The sequence below is a fragment of the Lynx rufus genome, unplaced genomic scaffold (assembly GCF_022079265.1).
Source record: "Lynx rufus isolate CCGP_SWC_20201006 ecotype Redwood Valley unplaced genomic scaffold, mLynRuf1.p SCAF_1, whole genome shotgun sequence".
NCBI classification, from domain to species: Eukaryota; Metazoa; Chordata; class Mammalia; order Carnivora; family Felidae; genus Lynx; species Lynx rufus.
The window spans coordinates 180,440,202-180,465,996 of NW_025814823.1; the positions used below are offsets into that span (position 1 = coordinate 180,440,202).

Sequence of the window (25,795 nt, forward strand, 5' to 3'; positions counted from 1 at the left end):
TTTGAGACAGGTTCCCAGGGCAAGTTTGCTGTCCATTCCATTAGCCTTCCCCTCCTCCAGGAACTGGAGACCCAGTGGCGATTGAAGCTAGTGAGAGGGGCTTGCATTACATTTAATCTTCATTCAGTTCTAGTCTGCTTTCTCTAGAAATTTACTTTCCAGACACTTTCCAGCTAGGACCTGGAGACCCAAAAATGACCAAGACAAAGTCCCCTCTGATCAGAAGGCTCATTGTCAAGTAGAGGGAGACATGTATTCAGCAGAACGAGACTATAACACCTGGAAGCCTGGGGGGTCTTGGGGTCACAGAGGATGAACCTAACCCAGCTGGGGAATAAAAGAAGGCTCCCCACAGGTCATTCCTCAGTATAATCATCCTACCCACCCAGCCCCAAAACACAGCACCTTTATTTCCTATATTAACAGCTCCTAATGAGGACAGTTAAATATACCACTAGATTATGAAGCAAAATGCACCTCAGTGGTGCAAGCACAACCTCCTTTGTTATAGGATCCACCTAAAGTGGCATATCCCAAAATGGAATTCCATGAGTTCTTTGAGGAAAAGGCTCCATAAACAAAAAGTTGGGGAAGCGCTGTGTGTAATACTAGCTCTCTTCCACGTGATACAAATGAGCCTATTAGAGGTTTTCACAATTCCTGTTTGAAACAATGCTGTTTAACTTCTTTTAACCCAGTAAGTTTCAAATTTATTTTAAGTCAGAACTTCCCTCCTACCCTACCCCCAAACTCCTTCCCAACCCTGGACATCCTGTGTTGCAAGAAACATATTTTAGGAAATACCAACCTAAGGTGAGGATGAAAATAAGGACCATGCAACCCAGGGACTGCCACACCCTACCCTGCTGGCACCTGGCATGACGTCAAGAGTGAGGTAGGGGATGGGATATACAGATGCTGATTAGAAGCCTACAGAGAAGGAAGCCAGCTAGCCCCCATTGCTCCTCAGGGTCCTGTGGCTGACACAGACCTCAAGCCCATTAGCCATGTATTCCCCAAGCACATTCTTGGGACTGTGGTGGAGCGTGCCAAGACCAACTGAGAAAACCACCTGCTCTGCTTACTCCTCGCCTCTTGGGGTCCCAGAGAAGGCTTTACACCTGGGGAAAGTGCAGGGAAATCTGCTGAAGGTCTACTTCCCTTACCCCTTACATCTTCCATCTTTGCAGAGAGGAGTTGTAGCCAAGAGTTAAAGTAGCAAGAGGCAACACTTATTATGCTCCTACTGTATACAGAGCACTGAATTAACTAACAGGGATACCAAGAAGTCTAAAGTATACCCTCCAGCCATAAGGGGCATCTGGTCTACCTAAGATGAGAGGAGGGGTCATGTAGGGCCAAATCATTGGTCTGGAAGAATCTGCTCACTGCCAGAAGAGAGACAGTAAAAATCCCATCAGTTAAAAAAAAGAAGGCAAAGGGACTCAGAATAGGCTTTGGGGCAATGGGCAGTGGAAGGAGGACTGAGGACACACTTGTTGAGGTGGTTTCCTGCCCCAGTGGAATAGCCTAGCCTGTGTCTGCAGGTGACTGAAGTGCACCTCTGCCCGAGAATGGGTTGTCATGGTTTTCTCTGTCCCAGAAAATGTTGCCAGTCCCACACAAACACCTGTGTGCCTCTCTGGGTGTCTCCAGGAAGTGAGGAAGAGGAAAAGGCTTATAAAGAACACAGTGCCCTCTGTGGTCTTGAGAGGCTGGCAAAACGAGGACAGGGTCGGGGTGGGCTTGTCCCCACCACAGCAGAGAACAGACTCTGGGGCTGTGGATGTCATTCATCTCCTCCCCAGCCACCCTCAGGACCTTCCTCTGCCCTGTCCCTGCAGCCTTCTCTGCCCCTATTCCCACCCCGACCTCTGAGAGAAATTCCGTGGGTGAAGCTTTCCTCTCTTATATCACTGTCCACCTGGCCAGGTGGAATTTAAGGGAACCCAAGGCTCAGGGGTGCATCTGCCACTGCCCTCACCCCTGCCATCCTGTCTCACTTCCCTCCACATTCCCAAAACACATCTCCAATGGTGTGAGCTTTGGGGAGCTTGGACATGCAAGGACCTCCCTGGGTATTTATGACCCGTTCTTCATTTCTTGGCACAATGAATTTCAAAGGGAGTGTATTCAGAGACCTAAACATTAAATTCCTTTCATATTTTCTTCTTTGAGAAAATCCAGGGTGCTTACTTATCTACAGAAGGTGCACTGTGCTGCTAAGCCATGTCCACTCCTCCAGGAAGCCTCTGGGCTTCCACAGAGTTTATCCCTGTGGTCACACATCTCTATGTTACAGTCACCTACTGATTTATAGATCTCCCCCACTAGGCTAGGGGGAAGACAAGACCTGGTCACTGTTGTGTCCCTAGTACCCATCACAGTGTCTACCACACAAGAGGTGCTTAGTAAATTGATGGGGAATGAAAAAAACAACTAAACATAGCCCAAAGCCAGGGGCTGATGTCCTACAGTTTCCGCTGCAGCAGCCCCTTAATGGTCAGGTGAAACAGCCCAATGATGGTGCTATGACAGTGCCCAGGGAAAATCCCAGAACCTTCCCATTGTTACCACTAGGGAGACTGAAAAAGAGGTACAGCAGAAAGGATACATCGAGAGAGCAAATGCAGGGTGCCTGAGATCCATGACCTCCCAACAGGGGGCTGGTTGGACCTGACCTTCTAGTCAGGGTATCCCCCAGGTCCTCCCAGGTGCCTGAGCTTTCTACCCACCCCCACCAGGTGAGCTGTGCGACGAGGTGATTGACCACTGCGTGCCCGGGATGAACCTCTGTCAGCATGAGGCCAAGTGCATCTCCCTGGACAAAGGATTCAGGTGAGGCTTGGCTTTGTGTCCCCAGCAGCACAGGCTCCTGAGGACTCTGCCTCAAATTGGTCCCTTTCCATTCTCCTTCTCCTTCCCTCTCCCGATCTCTCTCTCTGCCTATTACTTGTACATTACCATGTGCTTCTCTGTGTCTCTGACTAGTCATAGTCTAATTCTCTGTCTCACTGTCTCTATGCACGTGCCTCTGTCTCTTTGTGATTATTTCTCTTTGTAAGTCTCTATCTCTCTCTGTGTGTTGATAGATATATAGAAATAAACATATCCCTCTTTCCTTTATACCTCTCCTTCCTACTCTCCCCACTTCTGCCCCTACCCCCGCACACCAGCATAGCTTTCCTTTCCAGAGCTAATATGGTAGAACAATCCCACTGATGAAGCTGAGTCCAAAGGTTAGTTGGTCACCTTCCTTGTGTGCATCCTTCCCAGTGTTGTGCCCTCTGTGGCTCCAGCAAGTTTGCCAGTTTATGCATCTGTGTATGTTAGGGGGTCAGGGAGAGTGAGCACTGACTCAGTTCAGCAGCCACAGCCATTTGTGGAGCTGTCTCCGTGGTAAGCAGCAGAGCCTATAGCAGCTAAGGGATTCCAGGAACAATTCTAAGGGTGGAAAAAGAATTTGCCTCAGGAGAAGGCACCAGTTCCAGAGCCTGAGACTCAAACAACACCCCTGGGAAATCACTCCTGGGCTCTGTCCCTACTTCTTCCCTCCATTCTCCTTCAGGAAAGCATGTGCCATTGCCTCTTCTAGAGAAAACCCTGAGACCCTTGAGTCCTGGGATTACAGTAGGGACATCCCAGGGAGCCAAAATAGTCTCCCCTAAACACTCTCCCAAAGCTGCTTTGCACACACAGTTGCTTCCCCTCATCTCCAACAGGCTCAGTCCAACACTGAAGGGTGGGTGGAAGCTTCTAGCACCAGAGAGTTTGGGGGAGCAGACAAAGACCAGAGCATCTGGGGAAACCCCAGATGAGCCTTCAGCAAAGATACTTGAAGTGACTCTACAGAGTCACCCTAAAGATGAGGGATGTGGGTCTGAAGCTCGATGCCTATGCTGAGAAGTCTTTAATGAGAATCCTGACCAGCATTTTGTCTAGTAGCCTCTTCAGCCTCTGAGGGATGAAGCTCATGGTCTGGGTCTAAAATGTCTCCAGGATCTGTCATCAGTTTGAGTCTGTCTAGCTTCAGTCATAAGGCAGAGAGTACCCAGATTCCGGGGTTTTTGAGACTATGATGCTATACTGCAAAACTTAGCACTTTATGGAAAACAAGGATTTTAGAAAGCCTGAGACTAATGACATCATAAAGTCACAGAATCTTAGGACTCTTAGATTCATAAATCTCTAAGACTTGAACTTGAGAACTCTTAGGATCCTAGAATCTAAGAATGATGGGTCCTAGTTGTTGTCCCCTGGTGAGCCAATCCTTCAGTCCTCAAATTCTCATTGTGGTGAGTGTAGTGGGTACTATAAGAGGTTTTTGATTCCCTCCCTTTCAAGGCCCTTGACATGGACTTGGGGGTGGTGGGGGGGGTGGGATTTGACACAAAACAAATGTTTAGAAATTTCTGGAGCCCTCAACTCTGGCTCTGAGTGCTGCTGGAGTGTTGAGGAAGGGAGGGAAGAACCTGCTGAAGCAAAGAGAAGCCCTCCACATACTTTAGGAGGTGAGCTGTGACATTAACATCAAAGGATGGGTGAGATTTGAATGAGCTGAGAAAGGGAGGGAGGGCCCCACCAGTGGGAGAAGAATCTAGAGTAGGTGCAGGTGAGAGGGGGACATGAGCATGTCTTGGCTGGTGTTTTCCTTCCCTATTTTGACATCTCAAGTCTGGAGTTCATCACCAGGGAAAATGCAAGAGGCATGTTAGGGGCTCTGGTTTTGCTGAGAACAAAGGAAACTTCAGTGTTTCCATGCATGAACCGTCATTCAAATCTCCCTTATCTGCCCTGGTCCCCTCTGAGAGGGGTTAGGTGGGCTCTTAGGCAGTTGCGCTACTAGAGTATAAGTAAGGGTGAGGGATGCCTCTCAACCCCATTTTCCCACTCCCAGATTTGACTTCAACTCAGGGCTGCTCTTTAACTGAAGGAAGAGGCGCAGGTGGGGAGAAGAGATGCATGGAACACAAACTTGAACCCAAAGCACAGCAGGCTGCACTGACCAGCAGCATGCTTTGGGCATGCCTACGAGGGGCAACAATAGTGACCAGGCATCTGAGCTGTGAAGAAGTGGTAGAGTATCCGTAGCTGGAAAGGAGATCAGTGGCATTGTTCAAGCTCAGCGGATGCTGGCCTGACAGAGCACAGTGAGCATGAAAACTGGTCAGAAGTGGTCCAGGGTATAGGTCTGGGGTCGGGGTGCGAGGAGCTTGGGACCAGAGACATAAGCAGGGCCAGTTATCATGATCCTCTGGTACTTCTCCCTAGAAACCTCACTCTACTTGAGTTCTAGGGGAATACAGAATAGGATACAGAATAGAAAGAATATAGAATGTAGAAGGAAACCAGTCTTGCTTTCATATTCTTGAGATAATGTATTTATGCACAGTGTCTCCTAGAATCCTGAAGAGGTCTACAGGCCAGCTCAATAATGTGAATTTTGTTTTATTAAAATACATTTAGGTAAAAAAATCCCTTCTCCCAATGAAACATTTCCTAATTTTATCCCCCTCGTCTCCCCTCCCCTCTCATCACCTACATCCCAAGGCAGGCTGCAGGGACAGTAACAAGAGACAGTCAGTTGGTGCAACCTTTGCCCAAGTTTGAAGATGTTTATCCTTGAAGATTTCCTTATGTATGTTTTAATGAGGCTGCAACGCAACATAACAGATAAAACTGTATAACTATCCGTGATATAAACACTGAAATCATAATATACCAAAACCCTGACAATAATGAAGAATACTCCCATGAACACTGAAAGTGACAATGACAAAAACACAGATCACGATGATCAATATGCACTAAAGACTTACTCTGTGTCAGGCACACTGGCCTATCTCCTGTAACGCTCCACAATCTTAGGCTGTAGAAACAGCGGTCTGTTTTCTGGGTAGGGGCTGAGCCACAGTGAGGTGAAGCAAGCTCCCTGTGCACGCACACACAGAAACAGCTGGGGCTGCAAGCCAATCCTGACCTGACTCTGGAGACTCCCAAAGTCCTGGAACCAAGCACATCACTTGGTTACACCCCCTTGTCCAGAATCCATAGGTCATATACATAACAAAATCGTATAACCCTTACACTTTCAAGGAAAGGTAAGGGGAGAACATTTGAGAACACCAGGGAAGGCAGGTTGTACCAGCAGACACTTCTCTTTAGCAGATGAAGAAATGTAGGGTAGATCCTTGCTTTGGGAGGGAGGTGCAGGAACCAGCAGCATCACAGGGCAGCTTGTTGGGAGTGCTAATTCCCAGACCCCACCCAAACTCCCAGATCAGAAGCTGTACGTTCACAGAATGCCCAGGGGCTTTGTTTGAAAAGCAAGGGTGTGAAGAGGGCTATAGCATTGACAGTCTCCACACCTCCATTGCTCCTTCTGCACATATGTGTCTGCAAGGAACCAGGTCTTCCCTGATTCCTCATGAAGACCTCCTCAGCCACCTTGACTCCATGCCTAACAGGCTAGATTTTACCCTGAAAGCATTGAGCAGCAGTTGTTGCCTTGGAGAGGCTCATAAGGCTTGAGTTGCTCTGCAGGTACTTAGAATTCAGGAGACACAAAGACAAATGCCTACAGGGGCCAGGCTTACCACTAGCAGAGTGTATTGACCACATGCCCTGACAAAGCCTTGCCCAATCTGTTTCTTTAATTTTTTTTAATGTTTATTTATTGTTGAAAATCAGAGAGAGAGCGTGAGCAGGGGAGCAGCGAGAGAGGGAGAAGGAGACACAGAATCTGAGGCAGGCTCCAGGCTCTGAGCTATCAGCATGGAGCCCGATGCGGGGCTCCAACTCACAAACTGCGAGATCATGACCTAAGCCGAAGTTGGACGCTTAACCGACTGAGCCACCCAGGTGCCCCCAATCTGTTTCTTTAAAAGACTAGGGTGGAGTGTGGGCTCTGACATGAAAGTTCACACCTTCTGGTGCAGCAGTAGGTCACGTATTTCAAATTTACCCTTCAAATAAGTAAAGGTGAGGGGCGCCTGGGTGGCTCAGTCGGTTAAACGTCTGACCTCAACTCAGGTCACAATCTCGCGGTTCATGAGTTCAAGCCCCATGTCAGGCTCTGTGCTGACAGCTCAGAGCCTGGAGCCTGCTTCGGATTCTGTGTCTCCCTCTCTCTCTGCCCCTCCCCCGCTTGTACTGTCTCTCTTTCTCTCTCTCTTTCAAAAAAAAAAGTAAACATTAAAAAAAATAAGTAAAGGTGAACAGGTCAGATCTTAGCAGGTATCAGTTCTGAATGCAGGCTCAGTAAGTCCTCTGATTCTAGAACTTGTCCTTCTCCAGGGATACCCCACCCCCCAAGTGTCTACCTAGCCATGAATCCACAGCACAAACTATGCTCTGCCAACCAACCCCAGCAATGCCAGGATCCACTTATGATTCCACTCTATCCACAACTGCAGGGAGAGGAGCAAGGCAGGGGAGGAGCAAGGAGAGGGGGAAGGGAGGACCATCCCTTTGTCCCGATGCTTCCCCTGTCAGTCTCCTCTGTCCCATGTGTATTCAGAGGTCTTGCTTCCCTCTCCATCTTGGCCACCTGTCCCACCTTCCTCCTCTGCCTCTGCTGTAGTTATTATTTCTATTCTGGCCAGTAGAATTCAGTGGGTGGGCCCAGAGAGGTGCGCAGGCTCCAGCCTGCAGGAGGCAAAAGAGCCAGGAAGTGTTTGTGTCCACCTGTGCCCGTAGGTAACACGGTGCCTTCAGGTCTGTTTCTTGCTGGAACTTTGGCACAGTGTCACCCAGGCGGAGGAGCCTAGGGATGCGTGTTCCGGGCGCATGCTCAGGGAGGCCCCACATGAGGTGCACCTCTTGGGTGTGCACCTGGGCCAGCAGGGCCGGTGGGGGCAGAGAGAGGGTGCTGCAGCTCCCATCCTCTTCCCTGAGGAGCAGCACATCAGCAGCCCCACCACCCACTCCTGAAAACAGGAGTCACCACATGAAGCAAGCAAACGTCAACTTGCAGGGACCCAGAGCCCATGGATGGCCAGTGAAACCAACTGTGGGCCAGGCTTTGGGGAGTCCTCAAGAGTTGAGAGGGACTTAGGAACATGGGTAGACAGAGACGACACAGGGCCACCTAGAAGCCAGCCTGGCACATGGACAGCCTTGCTCTGCTGTGTTCCAGGTGTGAATGTCCCCCTGGCTACAGCGGGAAGCTCTGCGAGGTGGACAATGATGACTGCGTGAACCACAGGTGCCGCCATGGGGCCCAGTGCGTGGATGCAGTCAACAGCTACACATGCATCTGCCCCCAGGGCTTCAGGTATGGTGGAGGGGCCCCTCGGGAAGGGGCCTGCAGGCTGGGGACTGGTGAGCTAAGGCAGGCTCACCCATGCCCAGGTAGCCCTAGCCCTGGGCCTCCTGAGTCTCCTTGGAAGGTCAGTCCTTCCTTGTCAAAGACCAGATGTTGTCAACCCCGTGTTATAGACAGAAGAGCCATCCAGGGCACCCATGTGGGAGTTGGACTTAGGGTCCAGCTCACATAATGTCAAGCTTGGGCATGATTCCTTCTAATGGAAGATGCTACCATCTTGGAGCTCAGCTTACAGGGTAGGGGTAGCCACATGGCCACACTGGCAGGAATCTTATTTTTAGGCTGGAGAACAAAAACCTTGTGTCCTAATGGTAAAAAATGGAGGCAAATAGGAGAGCTTGGGGTTAGTCACTGGAATCACTGAAGCCAGAAGAGAAGGAGGGGATGGGAAGCACTGGCCAGGGGGTCAGGAGAGGTCCATGGGGTATATACAAGGAGAAACTGGGTTCCAGCCCTCACACCTACACTGCCTGGAAGGGAAGGGTGTAGGGGGCACTGGAGGGGAGGCAAGGACCAGACCTGAAGTGGCGGGGGAGGGGGCGGCCTGGGGACAATTCCATGTACATCAGTACTTGCTGCATGACATAAATCCAACTACGCAAATGAGCCTTGGTCATAGACTCTGAGAAGGAACCACTCTGAAAAGGCCAGTTTTTCCAAAGCCTGATTGAGACCATGTTGAGGCTTGGGAACATATAAATTCCTGAGGCCCACCCCAGAGCTACTAAATTAGAATGGGGGCGGAAAGAAGGGGCTAGAAATCTGCACTTTTTTTTTAAATGTTTTTAAATTGTGGTAAGATATACATAAGATTTACCATCTTAACCATTTTTCCATGTACGGTTCAGAGGCATTAAGTGCACTTCCATTATTGTGCAGCCAATACCACCATCCATCTCCAGAACTTTTTTAATCTTGCAAAACTGAAACTCTGTCTCCATTAAACACTAACTCCCCATTCCCCCTCCCTATGGCCCCTGGCAGCCACCATTCTACTTTCTGACCCTATAAATTTGACCGCTGTAAGTGCCTCATAAAAGTGGAGCCACACAGTATTTGTGTTTTTGTGACTGCTTTATTTCACTTGGCATGATGTCCTCAGGGTTCATCCATGTCGTAACAGGTGTCAGAATGTCCTCCCTTTTTAAGGCTGAATAATATCCCATCGTATGCATGTGCCACATTTTGTGTATCCACTCATCTATGGATGGATGAGAATCTGGGCTTTTAACAAATTCATCCAGATGTTTCTGATGACACTGAAACTTGGGGGCCAGCACTCTCATGCAGCCCTATTATTTTAAAAATGGGGAAACTGGGGCTTAGGGAAGGAAAAGCTTTTCCCCAGTTGGTGGTAGGACTGGAACAAGTCCCAGTTACCATCTTTCTTCCCTCTCTCTGCTGGTGGCTCTTTGGCCCAAATAACTATGATTGTCTCCCCACACTGTTCTTTCCTCATCCCTCCTCCATCCCTCCTCTCCCCTCCCCACAGCGGGCTCCTCTGTGAGCAACCCCCACCCATGGTCCTGCTTCAGACCAGTCCCTGTGACCAGTATGAGTGCCAGAATGGGGCCCAGTGCATCGTGGTACAGCAGGAGCCGACCTGTCGCTGCCCCCCAGGCTTCGCCGGCCCGAGGTGCGAGAAACTCATCACTGTCAACTTTGTGGGCAAAGACTCCTACGTGGAACTAGCCTCCGCCAAGGTCCGGCCCCAGGCCAACATCTCCCTGCAGGTGCGCCCCACCCCTATGTGCCCCCCAAGCTCCAGTTGTTCTGAGAACAGCTGTTGTTCTACAGACAACTCTTGACTGGCTTTCACTGCTAATAGCAGTCCCCACGTGCAGCCTTTTCCATTCATTTATCTAGAAAATATTCACTCAAATATTATATGTCAGACACTGTGCTAACAATGGGGATTCAGTGATGGACAAGACAGAGCCCCTTGCCCAGGGGAAGTTGACAAGCAGAGGGGCCAGTGGCAACTCTGGGTGTTGTGGGAGCACATAGGTGGGACGGAGCTCCCTCGCCCGCTGAAAAGAATGGGATAGGCTCCCCAGAGGCAGTGGCAACTAAACTGAGATCTCAAGGATGAGTAGGAGTTTGCCTGGAGAAGGATAGAAGAATGAGGGGCTGGCAGAGCAGGATGAAGAGGGGATGCCATCTAGCCTGAGACATCAGCATGTACAAAGGCCCAGAGGCACAAACAAGCAGGGCCTTTTTCAGGGAATGAAAAACCACTTAGTAGGAACCAAATTCATTTCCAGCTAACTTCTTTCAGGTTCCTTACCTGTGGACCTGAGCAAAGTTATTCCAAAATGCATTTCTGGGTGACCCAAATGCAACTGGGAAGGGTGGAGCAAGGATGGTGTATGGCTGAGAAAGAGCAGGCCCTGGCCCCTAGGCTTTCTGGGGAGGAAGACCCCAGAGACACAGCTGGAGGATGCAGCCCAGTGAGTGGCCCCTGCCACATGGCACTGACTACGGCCCTGCTCTCCTTCTGCTCATGGACACTCTAGCTTTAAGCTTATGGTGAAAGTACTTGTTCAACACAGATCTGTTGCATGCCTCTGCATGCCAGGCACCATTGCAGGTACTGGGGCTGCAGAAATGCACAGAAAGCTCAAACTGCCTCACCTTGTGGAGCCTCCAGTCCAGTGGGCAGGCGTCTGAGATGAGGGTTGACCCTGAACACACACACACACACACACACACACACACACACACACACACACACGAAGGAAGCTCTGGGTGTGTCAGCCCCTCCTGGGTCCTCCTCATTGCCCTCCTGCCTTCCTCCCTGCATCCCACCCACCCAGGGACCTGAATGTTGGGTCCCAGCTAACCAGAGCAGCACCTGTGCCCCAGACATCCAGAGGGTCCATCAGACCACCTGCTCCACATCCATTCCTTTAAGCTGCACTTGTGCTGGACGATGGGAGTGGACAGGCTAGTCAGAGAACCCCAGCCCTGCAGCGGGGTGTGCCCTCTGGGCAGCAACTTCTGAAACCAGTGTCTCTCAGCCTTGGCAACACATTAGAATCACCTGGAGAATGCCTAAAATTGTCTTTGCCTGCCCCCTCCCCCACCTTGAGAGTCATATGTAGTTGGTTTGGGGTGAAGCCTAGACAATGATTTTTTTTAAAAATTCCCCAGATGACTCTTAACACAGCGCCTAGTTCATAGTAAACACCGAATGAAATGGTAATTGTTAGCATTTTGTTTATGATTGAGATTATACAGAGAGACGGAGGCCTTGAGAGGGGCAAGGATTTGGGTGGGATTACATTGTATGCCAGTGAGAGAGTCCAGAGTAGAGCTTGGGGTTCCTGACACACACACATACACACACATACACGCACACTAAAATAGTGTGTGTGTTATATTTATCTTATAAGTGTATACATAAACAAAGTGGCTCACAGTGGGTGCTCATTAAATAGTTATTGAATTGAATTGCACCATCAGCATTTGCTGGAGTAGAAGTATATGCCCTCCTAGCAATTTCCAGACCAGACAAAGGAAAAAATAGGGACATGAACTCAGATCTGGGGTCCATTCAGAAGATGCCTCCCGGAAGAGGTCTCTGTGAGGGGGGGTTGGGGAGGCTAGTCCTCAGGGGAGCCCTAACCCACATGCCTCTCCAGGTGGCCACTGACAAGGACAACGGCATCCTTCTGTACAAGGGAGACAATGACCCCCTCGCGCTGGAACTGTACCAGGGCCACGTGAGGCTCGTCTATGACAGTCTGAGCTCCCCACCAACCACAGTGTACAGGTAAGGACCACAGCCCCTCCAGCCAATGCACATGGGTCCTGCATCTTCCCTCCTGCTTCCTGCCCTGAGAGAAGATGCCAGGGCCACTCTGATGCCTCTTCTTCCTGCTGCCCTCCACGCACACACACTCAGAGCGGCTGGTGGGAGGGAGAGGGGCGGTGCTGGAGGAAGAGGCAGGAGATGAAGGCTGACCCCACAGGGAGATGACACCTCATTACCATAAGATAAATGGCCAGCTGGCTACTGTGCAGAGCTGTGTGTGCCAATGGGGATGAGGCTGCTTAATGAGGTGCCCTTTTCAAAATGTCATCCTCATCTTTTATTAGTTTAAGAAAGAAAACAGGGGGAGATTAGCATGCAACTCAAGGGGAAGAAATTCCAGAGCACCGAGGGAGCAGGACTATTCCTTAAGTGACTTTCAAACTGTTCTGAAGGGTGGTTTTTCCTAAACTTCAGTCTTTCCAACAATCGCCCTGATTTTTACAAAAAGCTTGTAAAAATATGGTATGTCAGCTATACTGTTACTTAGCAGGTTACCTTACATAGGCTTTAAATGTGCTCACTCTCTACCCTGAGCTTCATCTCAAGGAATATCGTCTGTGAAATCACAGATATGCTAGCTCAACGTTAGATTTGTTTCTACTTCTCAGCGGAATAAGTACTAAACACAAAAAATCATTTTAGTCATAAATATTTTGTAATAATTATAAAAATAACCATTGAGATGAGAAATGTTTGTGTTACACCTAAAAATCACATAAAACTGCCCGAGGCAGGAGAGCCATTCCTTGGGGGGAGAGCACCGTGCATGAGAAGGGCCCGCATCCCGAGGCTAGCCTTTCCCCTCTGCAAGCAGGAGCACATTGGTTAGGATTGGGGAATAGCAGCAGTTTTCAGACTAAATCATTTATTCAATCAAAACTTTTCTATTGAACTCAAGAATATTAAATACACAGACGCAAAACTGTCCTGCAGGGGCTGGAGAGAGCCAAGCTTCTTCCTTCACACTTCCTCTCATGAAAACCCCCAAAACAGCACCTACAAACCCAGTCGAGAACCATTGGTTTAAACCAGTGGTTCTCAAAGTGTGGTGCCAGGGCAGCAGCAGCAACGCACCCAGGAACTTGTGAGATGGGCACATTTTCAGACCCCACCCCACACCTACTGACAGAAGCACTGGGGTAGGGCCCAGCCATCTGTCTCAGGGAGCTTCCAGGTGATTCTTTGCACAAGCCTGATTCTTTCCAGCTCACACAGGAAGCCTTCCTGGAGAAGGAACCATTTATGCTGGGTCTTGATGAGAGGGAGAATTTATATGAGCAGGAGAACAGGTGGGCAAACAGGCTGAGGGGACATCACCAGCAAGCCTAGGGGAAAACACAGGGGGTTCGACCAGAGCAGAGGTTCACAGCAGGGGTGGGTGGAGGGATCACTGACCAGGCTAGGACAGTTGGGTACAATAGATGCCAGGAGAAGGAGCTGTCACCAGTGGCTTCACGAGTTCCCTGGAGTCAGGGCCTCCCAACATCTGTGTTTCTGGAGCCACTGGTCATGGGCCAAGTGGACAGAGAGCCTGGGTGCAGGGCCTGGGGCAGCCTGTCACACAGCCTGTGGTATCAGACACATCCAGGTTTGAACAAGGTATTCGACCTCTTGCCTCAGTCTCCTTCCCTGCGTACTGTGGATAATAGGACATACTTCTGCAAGAGGAGGGCAGGATGGGTGGGGGGGGGCGTTTGGATATTGAGGGTTGGCAGATGAGAAAGTGCTTGGCAAATTGAGCCTTTACATGAGCATGTCAAGGACAGAAGGTGGCAGCCAGGCTTGGGGAGGGGGCTGGGCTCTGTCCAGAGCCCATCCCAGCAGAGCCTAGCTCTTCCCTCACACTGATGTTAGCTGCTGGGGGGGTGGTTTGGTAAAAGGGTGATGTTGTTGGTAAGAATGTTGGAATGCTTTTCTGCTGTCTGAACCAGGTTGTGAAATAGGAACCCAGAGAACTACTTTCCCCTATAGAACTACTCTCTCCCCTTGTCAGGGGATCAGTTGGCTGAGGGTTAATAGGGGGCCCTGGGGAGACCCCAGGCTCTTCCTTTTATCCACAGGAGGAACCCAGTGAAGTATGCCCATGCCCACAGGCAAAGCCTAGTGACAGACTCTTAGTGCCCTTCAGCTCACAATCCTGAAGGGCCCAAGTCTCCAGAAATCCCATTATTTAAAATGGGTTTGCTTCCAGTCTTCTGTGTGGCAGCACTGGCTTTGCCCCAGTTGTGCACTCTTTCACTCAGCAAACCTCTCCCAGGCACCTTGCATGGACCAGGTCCTGGACTAAGTGTGGGGGACCCAGAGTTAAGCAAAACACAGTCCAGGGAAGAAGGCAGGTGTGTAAACAAGCAATAGTCACATGGGCAGAATAAAATAGGTCTTGCAGAAGATACGGGTGCATGCTATGGGAGCAGACATTTCTTTTGGAGGACTAGGGAAGGCTCCCTGGAGGAAGTGGTAATGTTGAGCTGAGGCTTCAGCTGTGGCTGACAAGCATTTCCACAGGTTGCCTTTCCAGAAGGCACTGGGCTGGGGGAGGCCCATCAGTATGCACAGAAGCCACACTGTGTGGGACTGGGGTTAATAGAGGGCACAGGATCACTGTGGTGACCCCTGGCCACCTAGGAAGGCCTCCTTAGCCTCAGGGCCAGGGTGCCAAACCAAAGGTAATTATCAGGGGAGTTGGCAGCTTGCAAAATTCTGCCCACTGAGGCCCCATGGACAGCCCCAGAGTGAGAATGAACCACCAGTGCCCCCAGCAGGGAACCACAGGTCTGGAGCAGCAGGATTCTGAGCCTCCTCTATGTGGGAGCCTGGTTTGATTCATCTGCCTAACTATAGCCACAGGGGAGTGCTGGTGCTTCAAGGTCTGACCCCAGGCTCCAGGGCAAATACACAGAAAAGCCTGTCTTTGCCCCTGCCTGCCTGCCCCAGAATGGGAACAGGCTGCACTGTTCTGTAGTTCTGAGACTTGTCAGAGGAACTTCAGGCACTATTTCCTACCAGCGAGGCCAAGGGACCAAGTAAGGGAACCAACCTGGGGAAAGCGGACTGAGGTCTCTGTGGGAGTGTGAGGAGTGTGGAAGCCTGGGGAGCACAGGCCTTGTCCAAAGGGACAGCTGACCTCTGCCCCAGCAGATGCTGCCCCGTGGGAATGCAGATCATCAAGGAGCACTAGAAACTCAGGGTTTCCATGTGAAATAGCTCAGTGTTCAAAGGTTGGCCAAACACCACAAGAGAGCTCTCTTTGGACCATCACACATGCTCCCTGAGTCTTATTTACCATAGTCCCATCCATTGCCAGGGTCTTTGTCTCACTTGCTCCTCACCACAAGCCCTAGGGTAAGCGTCATCACTCCTGTTCTAGGGATGAGAAACATGATGCTCAGGTGAAGTTTTTGGTCCTAAGGCACACAAACCAGTAAATGGCGGAGCTGAGATTCAAACCCAGGTCAGGCTCCCACCAGAACCCATGTTCCCACTGTGCTGGGGCATGAAGGCCAGAGCAAGAGAGAGTTGGGGCCATGGTGGTCCAAGAGTTGGGGAGTTGCTGCCCTGCAGTCTTTGAAGTCTCTGACTTTGAAGTCTGACTTTGGCTTAACTGAAATCCCAGGGACTATTTGATCCTGCGAGGCTCTATTGCCACCTAGTGGCCACAACTCAGCACCCAGGTGAGCAGGCCCAACAGCACCTGGAGGAATGGCCCACCAACCGTTCACTCCCCAGGGAAGTACGGTCCCTGGTTTAGGAGCTTGGGTTTCAGTCTGCCTCCACCACTTCCACTTTAAGTCTTTGAGCTGGACACCTTAAGTCTCCAAGTCTTAGGCCTCTTATCTCTAAAATGGCAAAAAAATTGTATGTCTCGTTTAGGGGCTTGTTAGGGTTAAATGAGAGAATGCAGGTCAAGTGCTTAGCACAGAGTAGCACAGTGCATAGTCCTGTAGCACCCAACACACTCCCACTGTTGATATTAAAAGCAGAATAGAACTCCACATGTCCTCATGCCGGTCCCACACAGAAGCCACCCAGCTAGCTCTGACACCTCCAGTGCTCTCTACCTCCCACTGGATGCTGGTTCATGTGGCCCAGTGCATACTGGGAAAGACTCTCAGAGCCCCACTGAGTCTTCCCTGTAATCCCCAAATCTCTCTCCAGGAGACGAATTAGGAGGCTTGGAACCACAGTGGGATCATTTCTTCTAGAGTTAACAGCAGGTGGTTTGGGTTGGAGTTTTTTGTTTTGTTTTGTTTTTTTACCCCAATCTTTTTTCTTATAGCAGCAGACTCATTTTTCTCATTATATACTTCAAAGGCCAAGATTTAAAAGGTGGGGGGAGGCGGGGAAGTAGGTAGAAATGGAGCCATCCTGATTTGTTAGATGGCGGTGAGAAATCACAGCCTGCAGTCCCCTCCAGGGACCTACAGTGTGAAAACCATTGGCTTTAGCATCATTTCCAGGAGACCCTAATAAAGATGTGCCAGGAAGGCAACCTGTCAACCCATGAGCACCTACTGGCGTGGGTTATGGGAGGTTTAGATTTGGAATCCATACTGACTTTGAACCTCAGTTCCACCACTTCTAGCAATGTGGCCTTGGTCAAGTTACTTAGGTTCCCTCTCTGTAAAATGTGGCTCTCATGAGTGCCTTCCTCAGAGATGGTTATGAGCCAGTGGAAGCAGACAGAAACCCAACGCCCTGGGCAGCTGGAAGGTTGAGAATCAGTAGAAGAGTTCCTCCAGGTCCAGTAACCTGCTCCCCAACTTCGTCTCTCCTGCCACACCCAGCTCCTCCAAGCCCAGGATCAGGGTGGAAGAAATCATCATTCCACCTTTGAGTGGTTGCCAGGTGTCAGGGGCCCTGTGTTGTCAATCAGAATTCAGTGAGGTCAACATCATCACCAATCCCATAGCATGTAAGTGGGCTTGCCAAGAGTCCCTCAGATGGAGGACCCAGTGTGATACCAGAGCTCTCCAACTCCTGAGCATGAACTAGCTGAAGGGTATAGCTGGAGGAAGGGGCCTGCCTTATGGGAATCAAGAGAGGCTCTCCACACAGCCAAGTGGCTAGGGCACTGAGGAGCCTAGCACTTAACTGGGGGCAGAAAGGGTGGTCTCACAGTCCTCTCTGCTCCTGTGGCTCCTGCCAAACCACTGTCTCCAGGCTGGGACCCTCCATGGAGGAGCACCAGGGCCTGGACCAGCGCATGGAGTGCAGGAAGGAAAAAAGGAACAGACTTGGAGCAAGTGGCCAGAAAGGGGTTAGTGGTATGTGTTTGCTCACTGTGTCTGTGGGTGTTTATAATGGGATAGCGGCTGCCTCAGATTCCCTGAATTTTAATATTGGAAGGGAATGCCAAGACCACCCACCCAGAGCTGCAGCCTCTCTACAACTCCTCTCTAACAGGTGGCTACCCAGCATTAGTTACACACTTCAGGGGAGGGAAAGCTCTTTCAGGACAGCATCAATTTACCAAATGGTTTAGGGATACAGCTGCATGTTCTTGCATGTATGTTTAAAAAACTGTGTTAGGGCTCAAGGTCAGAGTTTGTGGTCTCTGCACACCAGCCCTCATTCCCCCACTGACACCATCATCAACTCATCTGCAGGAACACAGGTCTTTGCCTTATCCTCAGCTCACTACTTAGAGTAGCTGGAAGCTACTGAAATAGAACAGCTCCATCTTCTATGGCTTCTTGGCTCCCCATCACAAATGAGATCCTCCAATGGACTCTTAGCTATCACTCCACCCCCCACTGCCCTATTTCTTGACCTGACCTCACACTACTATGTTGGTGGTTTGATTTAAAGGAAAGGCTAAGGAAATGTGGGCTCGTGATGGTACATGTCTGTACTGTTTGCCACTGGTCTCGGTGGGTGAGTAGGTGGATGGATGAGAGACAAGTGGTTGGAAGGATAGATGATGGTTGGATGATAGGTAGATGGGAGAGTAAGAAAGTTCATGATGGGTTTGGGAAGGTCTTGGGCTCCTGCGTGCCCCCCTCTACCAGCACTTTCTCCCAGAGATCAGCACAAGAGCAGGAGTCAGGAGGTTTGCAGGCAATGGTCGGTTCTTATCATCATTAATATTCTGACACTAGTGATAATGGGTCACATTTTCTCAATAATTTACAGTGTAAATTACAAAGTCTTGAAAGGACTTTCAAGTACCTCCTCTGATTCGATCATTGCAGTAATTCTGTCAGGTTGTTCTCCCCCTTTTATAGATGAGAAGACCAGAAACCCAGAGGGGTTCTGTTTCTGAGTGGCCACACTCGCTGAGTGGCCACACCCACTGAAAAAGGGAATAGGACAAACTCCATGCTTTCTCCACCCCACCCCAATTTATCCTCTCTTCTCCCAAGCATTTCTCTCACCTCTTTGCTGAGATTTCTAACTCCAGGTCAGTCGTTGAAGCTGTCCCTGCCTCCCAGGTAATCGGTGCCACCTCTGGCATAGGATCCTCTTGTTGGATCCAACTTACTGGGGATTTGCCAGGGAGAACTCAAGGGGAGAGGGAGCCTCCATATTCACCACCCACATTTGAATGGTTAAGACAGAGTTCAGCGTCCTCCTCAGAGAGCCATTTTCAGGGAAGGAGTACCATATCCCCCAATACCTATCACCTGCGCTCACTTCTCTCTCCCAGGCCCAGCCGAGGATCAAGTAGTGGAAAGAGCAGAACTTTATGGAGTCAAATGTTTTGCCTATGAATTCTGTCTCTGGAACATACTAGCTGGATGACCTCAGACAAACCCCTTAACCTCTCTGGGCCTCAGTCATCTTAGCTGTGAAATGGGATATCTGACACCACTTCATAGAATGATGGTGAGGTTCAAATAATAGCAGAGAACCATTTAGCCCTGTGCCTAGCTCTTGTGTCTCATAAGCCCTTGGTGACTGCCTGCTGGTACTGAGGGAGGCGATGGGAAATGGGCATGCATGTGGGCTTTGAGGCTAGATGCACCTCAGTGTACATCCCTAGCCTATGGCCAATTAGTTGTGGGGACTTAGGAACATTATTTAACCTCCCTGAATTTCTGTTTCCTCGTTTCTATAATTCTGTAAACACGTGAAGCAGTGTTGTGTGGTAATGTTAATCCAAATATGGCGTGCATACTTCTGATGGTGCATGAGACGAATTTAGGTGGGACAAAGACAGTGGTGACATTTTAACTGAGAGATCACTTTTTTCATATGTACTAGGAAAAATATATACATCATACTGAAATAGTCTTTTCGTGGACAGTATTCCTTCCAAGAACGTTGGCCTTATTATATCCTTACTGGTGTTTAAGGGGGAAATGGAGCAACTGAAGAAAAATTTAAGAAAATAATGGTTCCAGTGGCATGCAGTAGAGCAAAAATTGAAAGGTGGTCAGAGGATAGAGTTTGTTTACCTCTGTAAAACACTGGAAAGGAATGCAAACCAATAATAATAACCATGAACCACTTGTGCTTCATGGTTGGCCAAGTTCAAATGCTGGCCACATTCACAGCCCAGGGCCTGGCTACAGAAAGCATGATTCTCACCCCTTTTCTCTTGCCCAGTGTGGAGACAGTGAATGATGGACAGTTTCACAGTGTGGAGCTGGTGATGCTAAATCAGACCCTGAACTTGGTGGTGGATAAAGGAGCCCCGAAGAGCCTGGGAAAGCTCCAGAAGCAGCCAGCAGTAGGCATCAACAGCCCCCTCTACCTGGGAGGTAAGGCTTTTCTCCCCTCCCATCCTCACCACCTACACCCCCAACCTGTGCTCAGATACCCACACCCAGGCCCACTGTCTGGGGTTCCCCTGCTCTCAGCATCCACTGCCAAAACAAATGACAGAAGGCTTCTTGGAGAAAGTGACAAGTAAGTCAGATCATGGGGAGGAGGAGAGGAGAGAAGACAGGGCTCCTTCTGGGAAGCACAAGTGGTTCAGGAATGATGGTGGGAAGAGGCAAAGATGGAATGGGGAGGGAGGAAATAGAGACAGAGTCCAAGCCCCATGATCTGCAGGGGTCATGTTCCCTCTGCTCTGCCACCATGTCAGACACTGGGAGGCTCAGGTGATGCATGTAGAACATGTTTGAGATTAAAGTCATACAAAAGCCAAAAAGAAGTAGCCACCTGTCTGGCAGAGCCTAGACCTGAAGTGCAGCCCAGGACCTGTAGATGTCAAAGGGTTATGTGCAAAAAAAAAAAAAAAGTCACCAGAGCAGCTTGTTCAGCACAGAGATTCCCAAGACATCCCTGCTAAGGAGTCTCTCCTCGAGGAGCCCAGGAATCTGTATTAACAGCCAGTCCAGGTGCCAGGGGTCCAGGGAAAGTCTTCAGGCAAGGGCAGTCCCAGAAGGGACACAGTTTGTCCCTCTGTGAAGACCCCCAAGTTTCCACAGATCAAGGCTGCTCGCCCAAACCCCTTCTCTCCCAAACTCTAGCTCTCCAGCCTGGTGCTGTGCAGGGGACAGGAGGACCTGGTGGGAACAGTAGAGGAATGGGAGGCACCATCCCTTCCCTGCCTAGAGGGGTGGGCCTCCTCCATCCAGCTAGTTGTGGCCCTGTGACTAGCCAGCTTGTCTTTTTTTCTAGACGAGCCCAAAATAGAGATTTTAGAAATTTTCTATATTTAAAATAGGTTGGTAACAAATTCACATTTTTAAGAGTCACAGTGTAGGAAAAAGGACACAAGTCCTTCTGTGGACAAGGTCCCAGGTTTTGGGTCCATTCCCTCCATCTGAACAGCAGAGGCCCAGAGCTGTGAGCACTTAACTGTGAGCACGTAGAGACCTCCTCCTTGCTCTGAGGGGAAGTCTGGGCTGGTGGGCAGGGGAGGGTCTTCAGGCGGCTGTGCTGGCGCCCCTCCCCCAGGCATCCCCACCTCTACGGGCCTCTCAGCCCTGCGCCAGGGCACGGACCGGCCGCTGGGCGGCTTCCATGGCTGCATCCACGAGGTGCGCATCAACAACGAGTTGCAAGACTTCAAGGCCCTCCCACCGCAGTCCCTGGGGGTCTCACCAGGCTGCAAGTCCTGCACCGTGTGCAAGCACGGCCTGTGTCGCTCCGTGGAGAAGGACAGCGTGGTGTGCGAGTGCCACTCGGGCTGGACCGGCCCGCTGTGCGACCAGGAGGCCCGCGACCCCTGCCTGGGCCACAGGTCAGTGTCCCAAGAGCCTAGACTCCCTGCCTGGATTCAGTCCCTCCTGCCACCCCTTCCCCACCCAAGAAGCGGCACCGATAAAAGCTGGAGCAAGTGTGGTCAGACTGTCCACAGGTCCTGCTTAAGAGGTCAGGAACTTACACAGCCAAACAGCAGGTCCCACTTAGAGACCTCAGTGTGTGAGGACCTTGCTGAGAACACCGGTCTCTGCCAAGTGACCCTTTAGAACCTGTCCAGAGCCACAGCACATACCTACATGACTCTGGGCAGATGCAGCCCCATGAGCATTTGACTTGGCAAGTGGAATGAGGGTGAATTTCAGCCTCAACTTCTCCATCTAGGAGATGTGGATAAGACTGTCTTCTACATAGAAGCAGAAGAGAGGTGATTGTAGAAAATAAGAATGATCCCAGGTATACAGCACTTAGTCCCATGCCTGGCACCGTTGATGATGGTGTTGGTAATAGTTCCATTGCTATCAGTTAAGATAGGGCAATTAAAATGTTCTGAGCTGTGACCTGCCGCTTGGATATGTGAGTTCTAATGCCTAGAGAACAGCATTGGCAGTGGAGTTTGGGTGATGTGAGCCTCCAGCTGTGGCAGAGTAAGACAAGACTGCTGCTCAGCCGCTGGGCTAGCAGAGGACAGACCATGGGATGGAGAAGACCTAAGGTTCCACAGCTCTGGGCCTGCTGGTCAGAGCCTGGTCCCTGGCTGGGCTGGACAGAGAAAGCCTCCAGCAGCACCGTCTCTGCCCCTTCTCATTCTCTCCTCTGCCAACAGTTGCAGCCATGGGAAATGTGTAGCAACCGGGACCTCGTATGTGTGCAAGTGTGCAGAGGGCTACGGGGGGCCCACGTGTGACCACAAGAACGAATCCACCAACGCCTGCTTGGCCTTCAAGTGTCACCAGGGGCAGTGCCACATCTCAGATCGAGGGGAGCCCTACTGTCTGTGCCAGCCTGGCTTTAGTGGGGAGCACTGCGAGCAAGGTGGGTCTACTGTGTGCCCAGGAGGGGGAACCTGAGAAGGGTGCAGGGGTCAGAACTGGACCCCAGAGCCAGACTGAAGTTTGAATTCTGGCTGTGACACCTGGAGGCTGCATGACCTTTGTCAGCCACTTTCTAGAAAAGCCTCTGTTCTTTCATTTTGAAAATGGGGGCAATACCCTACATTGCTGCAGCAGTTGTCTATTGCTCTGTAACAAATTAGCCCCCCAACACAGCAGTTCAAACCGTCCTTACTCTCTTCCCCTCCCCCAGCCCCTGTAGTGCATTTAAAAAATTTTTTTAATGTTTAAGAGGGAGAGAGAAACAGAATGCAAGTGGGGGAGGGGCAGAGAGAGAGAGGGACACACAGAATCCGAAGCAGGCCCCCAGCCCTGAGCTTTCAGCACAGAGCCTGAGGTAGGGCTCAAACCCACAAATCGTGAGATGATGACCTGAGCCAAAGTTGGATGGTTAAACTGAGCCACCCAGGCACCCCTGTAGTGTGCTAATATTGAAGTAAACTCAAACAGGAAAATTAAGACTAGATTGTATTAGAATTCAAATCCACCTCCCCACAGGGGGTTACTTTCCTGCCCGGAAACTGAAGTCTTCCTCCCTGCCACTGGATTCCTAGGCAGACCACCTTGTCTCTAAGGGGCACTCACATTTATATCTAGTTGAAATACTATTCAACCAAAACTGATGTTTTTATAATTTTTATTAAATATTTTGAAACATGATTTAGAGAAAAATTGCCAGAATATGAAGAGCTCCCACCTTCCCTTCACCAGATTGCCCACTTAACATGTTGCCACATCTGGTCTCTCGCCAACCACATTCCTACACTCATACACTCATTATCTTGTAACAATCTCATAATTTAGAAGAATTATATCAAGCTTAACAAAATTCATTAAAATGCATAAAGCCCTTTCTCACTCACAGTCTCCTCTGAGGCTCATAAGCTGTGAGGCATAGGAAGGACAGGGAAATGTATCACCATTTCCAGACAAGGAGACAGGCTCAGGGATAGTGAGGGTCTGGCTGATGGCCAAAGCCAAACTCTAAGCTCAGTACGGTCTTCCTCAGTGCCTTGCTGCAGCCCTCCTCCCAATGTCGTAGGGACAGTGCAGTCAGAAGATGAAACTCCAAGCAGATCTCACCTCCAGCAGCACTTTCCAGAGCCACACCCCTGGGCTGCAGCAGGCTATTTGCCACGTTCTGTTCCTATAGAGCATCCACCTCTGTTTATCAATACTAATTCTGTCATCGCTGAAGTGAACAGACCTAGATGCTGCACCAGTGGGGACTGGGGCAAACCAGACACTTCCTGGTTTTCTGTGAAGCCAGAAATCCCAATATTTAAGCTCCTGGGGTTTTTAATGGTGACATTTAGCTCAGTTTCTAAGTCTAGGTGGCACATCAAAACTGGGGCACAGGAGTTAGCCCCCCGTCTACTACTTTGCCACATCGAGTTTGGTCTTGGAGTTCCTTGAAGGAAAGGATGGGGCTTGTTTTTGTCACCATTAGATCCTCAGGGCTTAGTCATAAATCCCGTAGAGAGCCTGGCCCAGGAAAGGCCTTCATAGTTGTGGAATCACTGGGCAGTTAACAGGTGGGAGACAGAGGGATGACTGAAGACGTTCAAATGGTCTTTACACCTCAAGTGTTTCCCAACAGCCTACCCAGGAAATGGCCCTGGCCTGTCGTCGATGCCGCCGATGCCCTGACCTTACCTTTTCTACCCTCTGCAGAGAGCCTGTGCCTGGGGGAGGTAGTCCGAGAGGTGATCCGCCGCCAGAAAGGCTATGCGTCTTGCGCCACAGCCTCCAAAGTGCCCGTGATGGAGTGTCGTGGGGGCTGTGGGCTGCAGTGCTGCCAGCCCACCCGCAGCAAGCGGCGGAAATACGTCTTCCAGTGCACAGACGGCTCCTCGTTTGTGGAAGAGGTGGAGAGACACTTGGAGTGTGGCTGCCGCGCGTGTTCCTAAGGCCCTCTGCCCCCCACCTCTCAGACTCCAGCTTCGTGGGGCTGCGACAGCCACGTGGGACCCCCTCGAGACTCGAGGTGAAGAAGTGGGCGCTGGAGAGGAAGCAGAAGAAGAGAATATTAAGTATATTGTAAAATAAACAAAAAATAGAACTTATTTTTATTATGGAAAGTGACTATTTTCATCTTTTATTATATAAATATATCACACCGTCTGAGTATATGTACCATATAGTGAGTTATTTTTACCAAGTCTTGTGTTGTGTATTTGTCGTGTTTTTATAAACCGCTGTTAAAAATTTTAAGAAAAAAAAGACTAATAAAAATGTTTTAAAACAAAAGGATAAGAATAAAGAAGTGATAGCCTGTCCGAGGAAGAAGGAAGTTTTTAATGTGATGAAACAGTATCATGTCAGCAGAGATACCAAGACCTGCTTACTGAGCTCAGGAAAAGGAATGATAAGAGGAAGAGAAGGAAAAGATTTTTCTTTGTTTCTTCTTATCTTTAATGACTGTTTTCTCTTCCCTAAAAGCACCCAGCTTTTAAGTCCTGGTTGCCGAGGCCCACCCTTCCAGGACAAGCTTTTGCACCCCGGCCACCTCAGACTCGCAGTTGCCGCCCCCATCTGCCCCAGGCCACCAGCGGGGTCTGGGCCCTCTTCTCCCTCCAGGCTGGCCCTGGCTTCCACCACAGGGCTATCCGAAACTCTGCCACAGCCTTCATCTGAGCCTGTTTTGCCAAATTTTAAAACACCGCCTCTTTTCCTGACCCTCTCCAGGTGAGTCAAGGGAAGAAGGGATTATGCAGTCTCCTCAGGCCCCAACCACCAGTCCTTCCTTTGGAAAGTTGTGCACCGTCCTCTTCCCTCCAATGTCCCACGAATTTCACAGTAGAATGCAGTAATGGGAGAGCAGGCACCCAGGAGCCCAGCCTGCCACAGCCTGGGTACAAGTATGACTCTGGAAAGTTCTTGGGGGATCTTCCTATGGGAAGCACAAGCCTCTGCCACCAGATCCTCCAGACCACCGTCATATTGATGACAAGTCCTTGCCCATCTGCAACACTTCCCAATGCATATCCATACCACACCTTATTTTATCCATGCAACCCCTGCCCCCATGAGAAGGGTAAAGCCGTTTAGCCCCATTTCACAGACAAGGAAACCAAAGCCTCTCTCAAACTCTGGGTCTTGTCTTAAGCCACATATCTGATAAGTAGAAGAGCCAGACTCAAAAGTTCTAGATTCCTTCTCCAGAATGGTGTAAACAGGAGAAATTCAGGTAGTTTAAGTTCATCAGACAAGCCCTACCAGGAGAAGAAAGTAGATGTTCTTTACTGCTGTTTTTCCTGCTCATGTCCATTCCTTGTTCTGTTCCCCCAGTATCCAAAGTTTCTAAACAGAGTTCTAGGAGAGCAAAGGCATACCTCCTGATGGAGACTTGCCCTGGCCTCTCTCCCTACTCAGTCTAGTGCAGAGGGCTCCAGGGCTCAGCTGCCCATCTCTCACTCATCCCTCCTTTCCCCTGGGAGCCTC

General features: G+C 50.1%; 1 protein-coding gene across 2 annotated transcripts in view; it reads left to right on the forward strand.

Annotated features, from left to right (window-relative positions):
• The window catches only part of SLIT3 (slit guidance ligand 3), a 593,232-nt gene extending 568,875 nt beyond the window's left edge, over positions 1 to 24,357 (forward strand). For both annotated transcript variants that reach the window (XM_047091292.1, XM_047091299.1), the window contains exons 29-36: positions 2,745 to 2,838; positions 8,138 to 8,275; positions 9,819 to 10,059; positions 11,971 to 12,101; positions 19,692 to 19,846; positions 20,994 to 21,279; positions 22,066 to 22,274; positions 24,026 to 24,357. In XM_047091292.1, the coding sequence (XP_046947248.1) occupies positions 2,745 to 2,838; positions 8,138 to 8,275; positions 9,819 to 10,059; positions 11,971 to 12,101; positions 19,692 to 19,846; positions 20,994 to 21,279; positions 22,066 to 22,274; positions 24,026 to 24,261 (1,490 nt within the window). In that variant the 3' untranslated portion in view covers positions 24,262 to 24,357. The remainder of the gene's footprint in view (positions 1 to 2,744; positions 2,839 to 8,137; positions 8,276 to 9,818; positions 10,060 to 11,970; positions 12,102 to 19,691; positions 19,847 to 20,993; positions 21,280 to 22,065; positions 22,275 to 24,025) is intronic.
• Positions 24,358 to 25,795: the final 1,438 nt, after the last annotated feature.